Source organism: Elephantulus edwardii, unplaced genomic scaffold, assembly GCF_000299155.1.
Source record: "Elephantulus edwardii isolate Elephantulus edwardi_28Jun2011 unplaced genomic scaffold, EleEdw1.0 scaffold00035, whole genome shotgun sequence".
Lineage (NCBI taxonomy): Eukaryota > Metazoa > Chordata > Mammalia > Macroscelidea > Macroscelididae > Elephantulus > Elephantulus edwardii.
This window is the reverse complement of record NW_006399785.1, coordinates 15,778,252-15,789,289: the sequence shown is the minus strand read 5'-3', so window position 1 is coordinate 15,789,289 and position 11,038 is coordinate 15,778,252. Positions and strand designations below refer to the sequence as shown.

At 43.1% G+C, this 11,038-nt stretch overlaps 1 protein-coding gene across 1 annotated transcript in view; it reads right to left on the bottom strand.

Annotated features, from left to right (window-relative positions):
* Positions 1-83, bottom strand: part of BOD1L1 (biorientation of chromosomes in cell division 1-like 1) — a 135,441-nt gene extending 135,358 nt beyond the window's left edge. Inside the window, exon 1 of the mRNA XM_006884541.1 lies at positions 3-83. Coding sequence (XP_006884603.1) covers positions 3-83 — 81 coding nt within the window. The remainder of the gene's footprint in view (positions 1-2) is intronic.
* Positions 84-11,038: the final 10,955 nt, after the last annotated feature.

Below are 11,038 nucleotides of genomic sequence, written 5' to 3'. Positions count from 1 at the left end.
ACCATGACCACCACTATCACCACCAAGACCAAGACCATGACCATGATCATGACCACCACCACCACGACCACGACCATGACCATGACCACCACCACCACCACCACCACCTCCACTACCAAGAATTTGTTCTTGCAAACACTTACACTGTGTCTGTTTCTGAGTCTAGTGCTTCATGTAATTACATACAGCAGAGAAAGCTCAGGACATAGTGTGTTCATGCAAGAACCTGCACATGCAAGTTCTCTGTGGTACCGTCTATGACTCTGAGATAATGATACTACAGCTTCCAGCGTCACGTTACCCCCCATGGAGGCAGCTCTGGCTCACACTGACATCATGGTCTAACTTCGCCCTGTCCCGAGCCATCCTCACAGTCTCCGCTGTGCTTTTGTAAAATAGCAAATATGCTGTATTTAACACACATACTTTGCTGAAAGAGGCCTGAGGCTCAATTGGCATCAGCCTGCTGTATTTAATAATCTCTCTGTTGCAGTTGCTGTATCAATCTATCTGATAAAAGGTCTTCCTCTCCTTCACTGACGCTCTCTCATTGAAACATGATGCTCTTTTTCAGTGACTGGATCCTCTTGACAACATGCCCACCCAACGTACGTAAGATGAAGCGTCATCATCCTGGCCTCTGAGGCGGTCTCTATCTGCACTTCTTTCCATACTCACCTGTTTGCTTTTCTGGAAGTCCGTGGGATTCAGCACTCTTCTCCAACACCACAATTCAAAGGAATGCCTTCTTCTGTCATTCTTATTCATGGTTCAGCTCTCCCTTGTCTGTGAAGCAACTGAAAATACCAAGGCTAGGTCTTTTATTTTGGGTTTTGGTTTTTTAAAAAATTAATTTTAAGTTTACAGAGACTTTGGATTTCCATTCATTCATTGTTGCACTTTTCTCCCTGCCCAACCTCCCCCCCCACCCCAGTTTGCTCTTCTCTTCGAAAAGCAGAAGAAAAGAAAAATCTTTCATTGTTATACAGTCCCTTTCCCCAAGTCCACTCCACTATACAGTGAAGTTTTGAAAAGTAAAAGAAAAATTCTTTCATTCTTATACTATCCCTTCCCCTAAGTCCACTGTACTATGCAGCCTTCGTTCTGGACTCCTGTCATGACAATAATACCTAATCATATATCCCTTTTCAAACAGTTCTCTCCCTCATCGGTTTCAATGCAGTATACATAGCTCTAGTCTTTTAACTTACATTATTGATCTTCAGCAAGGTTCTAGAATCAAGGTCCTTAAGCAGGGTTCAGTATCATGTTGTTAGGTGTCACTGAGTTGTGTGTGACCCACAGCAACCCTATGAACAACAGATCTGAACCCTGTCCTATCTTGTGCCATCGTCACACTTCCTGACACACTAGAGCCCTCTGCAGCAGTCACTGTATCAATACGTTTGGCCGAGGCTCTTCCTTTCTTTCACAGACCCTCTACCCATCCAAGCATGATGTCCCTCTCCAAGGAACAGCCCGTTTTAAAAACATGCTCGAAGTATGTGAGGTAAAGCTTTATCATCTGGCTGCACTTTCTCCAAGACATATTTGTTTCTTCTTTTGGCAGTCCATGGGATTGTTCAGTACTCTTCTCCAACACCACAGCTCAGAGCCTCAACTTTTCTGTCATCCTTTTTCATTGTCCAGCTCTCAGATACATAACATTTCAATAATTTGGAGAGATCCCTGACTGCAGACTTTCCCAGTGCAAAGCATCTCCTGATTTCCTGACTGCAGTTACCATAGCAACATGCAAACTGTGCTCAAATAGTGGTGTGAATCTACCCTCTGAAGCAAAGACCTGGGAATCGGTTTCTGTTAAAAGGATTGTAAAAACCAAAACAAACCTCCATGGAGCAGTTCTACTCTGTAACACATGGGGCCACTGTGAGTGGAAATGAACTTGGAGGGAACGAATTGCATCAATAATCTTCCAGCATCTCAGGCATGTGCTAACTACACCAATATGATTATGTGACATGATTAGAACCCAAACTCATAGCTGTCAAGTCAGAACTTACTGATAACCGCCCCTCCATTGGGTTTCTGAGGCCTCTAAATGGTGCAGGAGGAGATTGCCCATTTGTCTATGGAGGAACCCCTGTGAATACCACCTGAGAGGTGCCACCTTTGGGTTGGCAGCCTAGCTCCCCATAGACTAGACCATCTCAACTCCCCACCTTCAACTTCCTTTAGCTGATATGCAAGTAGTAAAAGTTTAAGTATCAGCAGGATGGCACGTGGTGGTCAGGCTTGAGCAGAGCTTCTAGAGAATACAGACTAAGAAGGCATTAGGCAGAAAGGTCTGGGAGTCTACCGCTGGTAATGAACCAAGGGGAGCCCTGCGGGTTGCACAATGTGGTCTGAGGTGATGTCTTGCTCACTTGTCATCAGCAAAGAGTCATCACCACTGGAAGACACAATGCCTGGTAAACCCGAGGGCCGATGAAAACGAAGAAAATTAATGGTGGACTCAAACATGTCTCCGATCACACTGGTGTGCAGAACGAACCCCAGTATATCTGACAAAACTCCAGAAACCAAACCCACCCTCAGGGAGCCAGTGCTGACCCATCGTGCCCCATGGGACAGAGTGGGATGACTCCACAGAGCTTCCTGGGTGGTGAGTCCTCACAGGAACGAACTGCCTCACCTGTGTCTCATGGAGTGGTTGGTGGGTTCAAACTGCCTACCTTTTGGTGTGAGCCTATTGCTCAAACCAAGAAATCTTTATGGAGCTCAAGTCTGTTTTGTCATACATGGGTCACTATGAGACCAAGTCAACTTTATGGCTAATGATTGTGGTGTTTTGTTTTGTTTTTATCTTTTGAGGCTCAGAGAAGTGAATTATTGTTGTTATGTGCTGTCGAGTTACCTGCTATTCATAGTGACTCTAAATCCTGCTCTATCCTGTGCCAATCTTATTGTCTCTGACACACCTACTACTATTATCCCAATCACTGAATCAATCCATCTCATTGACGGTCTTCCTCTCCTGTGCTATCCTTCCACCCTCCCAAGCATGACGCCCCTCTCCAAGGACTGGTCCCTCTTTGCAACATGTTCAAAGTATGTCATATGAAGCTTCAGAATCCTTGATTCCAAGGAGCAGCCTGGCTTCACTCTCTCCAGGATGAACCTGTTTGTTCTCCTAGTGGTCCGTGGTATATTCCATACTCTTTTCCAGCACCACAGCTGAAAGGCATCAATTCTCCTTCTATTCTCCCTAAGCCATTGTCCAGCTTTCTGAGGCATAGCAAATAATTACAAAGACCATGCCTTGTATCAGGTGCACCTTAGTCTCCAGATTGACGTTGCTCTTCAGTGCTTTGGAGAGGTCTCTGACAGAAGACTTTCCCAGTGCAACTTGTCTTTTAATTTCCTGGTTGCTGGTACCAAGAGTGTTGATTGTAGAGCCAAGCAAACTGAAGCTGTAGCTTGTTATAATTTACACAGCTGGTGAATGATGGGACTGAGATTTGGATGCAGGTGGTGAGGCTATGAGCTTGGCACTTGTCCATAGCATGCATTACCTGCTGGGGTCATAGCTGGGTCTCCAATGCCTTGGTTTGTTTGTGATTAGTACACATAGGATTTCAGATGTTTGCAAATTGCGTCTAGCAACACTTAGGATTTCTGCAGTTGCCCCCTTGACTATCTTTGTGAAGCCTCTTCAGTCTGGGGCGTCCAGTTCTGCGGGGGGGGTGGGGTGGGTGGCAGTGGCCCTCTCTATGACTCCTTGAAGATCCAGTTCATTTTCCCTTTGGTGCTTAGAGGTCAAGAAGTAGGCTCTGGGACTTCAGGCTCTTTTCTTTGTTGTGCCTGAGGGGTGCATGCCTTCTGGAAGCCCTGGTAGAATTCCATCTCCACGAATACAGTGGGGTTTGGAAATCATTTGTAAGAGCTTCCTGCTTTGTCTTTTGCCAGCTTTTTACATATAAAGAAAGCTATTTCCTAAGCAGACAACAATGCCTTGGGGCTTCCTTACTCCTACACAATGATGCAGCCTCAGATCTGCTTTACTTTGTTCCAAAGAGGTTTATTTGTTGGGCCCTGAGCTCAGCAGCACAAAGAATGTAAGTCCACCAGGTTCAAACTCTGTTCTCAGACCCTCTGTTTGGGAAAGGGGGAGAAGATTGCCAGTGGGAGTCCTCACCAGGGAAGTAGCATTGTAGCAAGCCTTGAGAGATACTCGGATTGAAAAAACAGAATCCTGGTGAAAAGTATACAGAGTCAAAAGGCACCTCCTGCCAGCAATTGCTAGACACACAGTTCGGTGACACTGGCTACATCCTTGACCGTGTGGACTGTCCTTGTCATGTTATGTTCATATCACTGCCCTCTAGGGTTCTCATCCAGCTTTCCAAGTTGCTTTTATCAAACCACTTCTCAGCTTCTCAGGTTGTTTTGAAGGACCCCCGAACTGCTGGTCCTGTTCTGTCCCGAGTGGACGGCGAAGACCCAAGACTCCAAGACACCGGCTTGATGCAACAGCAAGAGGTAAGAGGTTTATTGCGGAGCTCCGGGCCGACACGTATCTCTTGCAGGAGACAGAGGAGCCGACCGCGAGCAGACAAAGTTGGGTTTTTTTATACACTTTAGGGGGATACAACTGGGTATCAGCTTCTCATTGGGTGATGAAAGCACAGTTTGAATTCATTGGTTCAGTGTTCGCTTAGGGTTTACACAGCATATTTGCACGTAGCACTTGCGGCAGTCACGTAGCACATGTAGCAGTTAGATAGATCTTTAACTATAGGGTGGTGTCACAAATTCTTAAGTATACAATGAGTTCAAACTCCAGGGCAGTGGAAAAGCACAAGATACATTGGTTATCAGTCGGGAAACAAAGGCACATGGGTTATCAGTTGAGAAACAACATCTGCTTGTTTGCTCTGCCCTTCTGCTTGTTTGCTCTGCCCTTTAGTTAGCCATTCTTGAAATACTGTTGTCCTGGATACAACTGGGTGTGGGGCTCTACCCGAGACAATGGAAAAATTCCTGAGTTTAACTTAGCTGAGAACTATAGAAACCTGAGTTTAATTCAGCTGAGAACTATAGGGACTATTTTAATTTCAATCTTTTCAGTTTATTTAAGACAGCCCAAAGTTCAGAATAAATATAATTTAGGAATGAAAGATTTAGTTTGCTGCCATTAAAATTTACAGCCTTGGAAACCTGGTGCCAGGTCACCAAGAACTGGAATGAATTCAATGGTCAGGTAAAACACAGCACAACACAACACAACACAACACAACACAACACAACACAACACAAAACCTATCTCAAACTCATTGTGATTGAATTGGAACTGACTCGGCAGGCAGGTTTTCAGATGCTGTAATGAGAATGGGAGGAGACTGTCCATCTTTCTCTCATGGAGCTGGGCCACCAGATATCCTTTGATTCGATGGTAGTTGGAACATGTTGGTTCCAAGAGGACTTAGGTGGAGAATTTGGTTTAATGTTTAGAGATTATCCCAGTAGCTTTCACTCCCTCCCTCCCTCACTGTCATGGGGATTCAGTGGGCACCGACTCATGCCAACCCTCCACTGACTTTAGGAGGCTGTAAATATTTTTAATTTTTTGTATGGCTTCCATACAATGATTCATATATATTGTATTTCATTCAAGTACATTGTGTGCTATACTATTTCTCATTTACATTGTGGTTCAGACAACACACATTTTATTTTATGTACTTGCAGAGAGCTGAACAATGACTAGGGATGACAGAAGGAGAATTGATGCCTTTGAGCTGTGGTGTTGAAGAAGAGTATTGAGGGTACCATGGACTGCCAAGAAAATAAACAGGTTTGTCCTTCAGAGGGTGAAGCCAGGCTGCTCCTTGGAGGCAAGGATTCTGAGGCTTTGTCTGACATACTTTGGACATGTTGCAAGGAAGGACCAGTCCTTGGAGAGAGACATCATGCTTGGAAGGGTGGCGGGACAGCGCAGGAGGGGAAGTCCCTCTATGAGGTGGATTGATTCAGTGACTGGGGTAATCGGGATGAGTGTGTCAGAGACAGTGAGATTGGCACAGGACAGAGCAGGGTTTAGGGCTGTTGTACATAGGGTCGCTATGAGTCACAGGCAACTTGATGGCACATAACAACAACAACAACATACTTAATTATTATTGCCCATTATACCTCCTCTTTTCAGGTCCCCATTGAATCTTTCCTGTTCCTTCATTTTCCCCTCGATCTGTCCCCTAAACTCTGCTATCCTAATGGTTATCACCCTGCTTCTTCTTTCTCTGTCCCTTTCCCCCTTCCTCTTTTGGAGATTTATACACATCTTACTAGTTATCCTTCTATTTTTACAATATTGTAAAATTAGTTTTTTATGGTTTTATTGTAAAAAGGTTTTACTGTATTATATTTATATTGCATTATAAAATACTGTATTGTATTTGTACTGTAAAATGGTTGGATTGTATTTTATTTATGGTTTTATTGTATTTCATTTATGGTTTTATTGTAAAATGGTTTTATGACCATTGTCTTATGCAGTATTTGTCTTTATGAGACCAAGTTAGTTCACTCAACATAATGCTCTGTAGATTCTCCTGTGTTATATAGTGTTTTATAAAATCGTTGCTCTTTAGTACTGCATAGTATTCCATTATGTGAATGTATCACAATTTCTTGATACATTTGTTTTTTCATAGACATTTGGCCTGTTTTCATTTCCTTGCTTTTGTGAACAAGGCTGTTAGGACATAGTTGTATATATCTCCATTGATGTCTCAGGGCTAATTTCCTTGGGTTGTGTTCTTGTCTGTGGGATAGCTGGGTTAAATGGGATTTCGTGTTCACTGAGGTTGTAAATTTTTTTTTAAAATTGCGATTTTAATGAGTTTAAGGAGAACTTGGATTTCCATTTATTCATTGTTGCACATTTTACTCCCTGCCCCCCACCCCAGTTGACTTTGCTATTTGAAAAAACCCTTTCATTGTTTTACAATCCTCCCCATCCCCAGTCTACTTTACTATGCAGCTTTTATTCTGGACTATTGTCATGCAAATAGTATCTAGTCATATATTCCTTTTAAGCCATTCTATTCATCATCTGTTTCAATGCCATGTATGTTATTTATCCCTGTTTTCTCTTAGTTTCTTCCAACCTTCACATCAGTCTTGAGATGTTTGGCCTTTTGGTTAGCAGTGCCACATGCTATGGACTATGCTAGTAGAGCTCAATGGCTCTAGAAAGTCTAGCTTTTATTTAGAATTTTAATTTCTGTTCTGCATTTTCTACCCTTTTGATCAATACTTTGCTGTAGAAACTTTGATCCAAACATTCACTATCAGTAGCTGGGCATGATTGCCTTTTTCTGTTAGCAAAAGAAGCAGGTATTTGTGGAGACATTTTGCCACACACCACATATACTGCACTCAGTCTTGACTCTGTTTCTCTGTTTTGTCCAGATGATGTTGTTGTTATGTGCTACTGAGTCAACTATGACTCATAGAGAACCTATGAACCACAGCTCTGAACCTTGCCCTATCCTGAGCAAAATTCACTGTTTCTGACACTGTTTATTGCCATAGTCATTGTGTCAGTCCATCTCATCCAGTGACTTCATCTCCTGTACTAACACTCTACTTTTACAAATATAATGTTCGTTTCTAAGTACTGGTACCTCCTGGCCAGTATGTGAGTTGGAGTTTCAAAATCCTTGTCTCCAAGGAGTATCCTGGTTTCACTCTCTTTAAGACAGACCTCTTTTTTTTCCTCTTGGAAGTCCTTGGTATGTTCAATACTCTTCTCCAGCACCACATCTCAAAAAGATTGGTTCTTCTATCATTCTTAAGTCATTGTCCAGCTCTTGGGTGCATAGTAAGCGATTGAGAGGCCCATGGTCTAGATCAGGCACACCTTAGTTTCTAGACTGACATCTTTGCTATTTAGCATTTTGGAGAGGTGTCTATCAGCTGACTTTCTCCAAAAGCAACTTATATTTGATTTCCTAATTGCTGGTACCAAGAATGTTGATTGTGGATCTGAGCAAGATGAAATTGTTAATAGACTCAATATTTTCTCCATCTATCATGATATTGCTAATTGACCCAATGGTGAGAATCTTTGTCTTCTTGATGTTGAGTTTCAATCCATATTAAGAACTGCAGTCCTCAACCTTCTGCAGCAAACACTTCAAGTCCTGCTCAGTTTCGGCTAGCAAGGTTGTGTCATCTGCAAAACACAGGTTGTTGATGAATCTCCCTTCAATCTTGCGCATTGGATGAATGAATGCAGTGAACTGGGTGGTATAACAGAAGTACTGAGATCTGGTACTAGGTCCATCAACTAATGTGAGAAGCTAAAAATAAAATCTGGGTTTTCATAGAGAAAGAAAAGAGACAACTCAACAGGCTGGAAGACCTGAGTTAGGGTGAGGTGGTGAGATAGGTCAAAGTTAGACAAGATCAGTGGATAGCATTTCAGACAAGCTCAAGACTTGTTTCTATGATTTAGACAATGACTTTCACAGTCTCTCTTATTTAAAGTTTCAGGTGCTCACCTACCACTATAGGGAGACCTCCTCTTTCCCTTCCCCCCGTCTCATCTCAGGAAGTCTCAGTGAACTGTCCTCATTTTCCAGGACTGTCATAATCGGATGCCACCTCACGTGCAGACAGCCACCCTGCTTTCAGTGCAGGTATGTGTGTTGCTGCGATGCTGAACAGAATTCAGCAGAACTTCCAGATTAAAGCCGAGTAGGAAGAAGGACGTGGTAAGTGGTCTACTTCAGAAAATCAGCTGGTGGAACCCTGAGCATCACCACGGTATAGCACGGTACAAAAGCACAGTCAATATTTTGTACAGTTGCCTTTGGCTTGAGGAAAAGAAAAGAGATAGTTATTTGGATCTCAACAAATATTTGGAAACTCTTTCCTTCAGAGCCCACAGAGTAAGACTCTCCTTAGAGGTGCCCCCCTGAATTTGAATGTCTAGCAGCATACCAGGAACTGGGCTGGGCCTGGAGGCCTGCAAGCAGAAGCACCCAGACACATATCAGGCAGGAGCCAGGCTGGGAGGCTGCGTGTGGCAGCACCCAGATGCTGTGTGCTGGGAGGCCCAGAGTGTCATTACCACTGAGGAGCACAGATATAACAAGCAGTTGGGGGTGACTGGAGGCTTTAGCCATCATGCCCGGTATTAGAGGCCTTGCCTAGCAGCCATTCATGGGGATGGGGTGGACAGATGGAGAGTGATGGGGGCAATGCAAAAGAGGGGGAACCCACACCAAATTTATGTCAGATTTTGTACTTTGCATGCTGAAATGTCCTTGCATGTTGATGCTCTTCATAGCTTATGTGTTTGCTTGTCTAGCAGTTGCTTTTTGGGTTATAGTGCTTGTCTGCCAGATGCTGTACTAGAGCTGAGCTCCCACTTTGCCAAACACTTCTGAAATTACAGGCCTTTCAAAACCCTATGAAGAATAGAATAGAATAGAATAGAATAGAATAGAATAGAATAGAATAGAATAGAATAGCACTTGAGGTTACTGTAAATCGGGGACCCTCTGATGGAGTTAAACAACGGCAACAAAGCTTAGCCAAGAGGACATACAGAACTCACCATCACGGGAACCAGCGCCATTGTCACTAACTTCATGACAGACACAAGGCTCAGCACTTCTGTATGCCATGACCTTTAGAGGCTGTGTTTATTGTCCCCAGTTCATAGGCAAGGAAACAGGAAGTTTACGGAGGCTGTGTCACTGGTTTCCAGTCACACATGGAGTAAACATCAGAGTGAGGTTCAAACTCCAGATGGGTTTGATTTCAAAGCCTTTGTTCTTTCCTCAACATGATAGCACCACAAAAGTCAGCAGAAGAAAGAACATTCCTATTGATCTTGGAAGGCAGGAACGGAACAGTGGTTTTCACCGCTGATCAAAAGTTTTTAGACAGTGTTGTTCACCAGAAATAGAACATCATCTACATGAATAATTTAAAGTTCTGCATTGCTATTGCTGTGTCTTCATCTCACCAATACCCTATGTCCAAACCCTGCCTAATCCTGCACCATCCTCACAAACCCTACTGCATTGAAGTCTATTGTTTCACTCTGTCAATTTATCTCCTTGACAGTCTTCCTTTATTACGTTGACTCCTTACTTTTCCAAGAATAATATCCTTCTCCAGCGACTAATCCCTTCTTATGGCAAATCCAAAGAGTATGAGACAGTCTCCCCATTCTTACCTCTGAGGAGCACCCTGGCTTCTTCTCATCCAAGACTGATTTGTGTGTGTTCATTTGACAGTCCATTGTATATTCGGTGTTCCTCACCAGCACCATAACTAAAAGGCATCAGGTCTTTTTTGGTTTGTTTATTATCTAGCTTTCACATGCAAATGAAGCAGTTGAAAACACCAGCACTTGGTGCTGGCCCACCTTAGCTCTCTACATGATATTTTGTGTCTTAATTCTTTAAAGAGACCTTTTGCTGCACATTTGCCCAATGCACTATGTCTTTCTACAGATGCGTCTATGGCTGTTCTTTGAGGAAAGAGGTGAGATGAAATATTTGCTGACTTCAATCTTCGTCTATCATGAAGTCGTTGATCAGCACAGTGATACTTCTTTATGCTGATGTCTAAAACACGCTGGAGACTATTGTCTCCTGAATAACATTAATCATCATTGTGTTTTATGATATGAAACAGGCAATAAGCTTATATATCATGTTGAAGGATGTTCTTGTGTTGTGAAAAATAGTTAACACAGCTGGTTCCTAACCAGAAGGTCTGGGTTCACCCAGAGACATTTGAGAGAAGGTCTGGTGATTTGTTTCAGAATAACCAGCTATTGAAAGCCCTTCAGAGCAGTTCTGCTCTGATACACATGATGTAGCAAAGAGTCTGAATCGAGTGAATGCCAACTGGTGTCTTATCTTGTCCAAGGTCATGCAGCTGGAAAAAGAGAGAGCTAGGTTTTCTTTATGCCTAAGCTTTCCTGATAAGAATCTTCATACTCATAATCCAACCTGGCAAAATTGGACATGACCTACCTTCCTGGCAG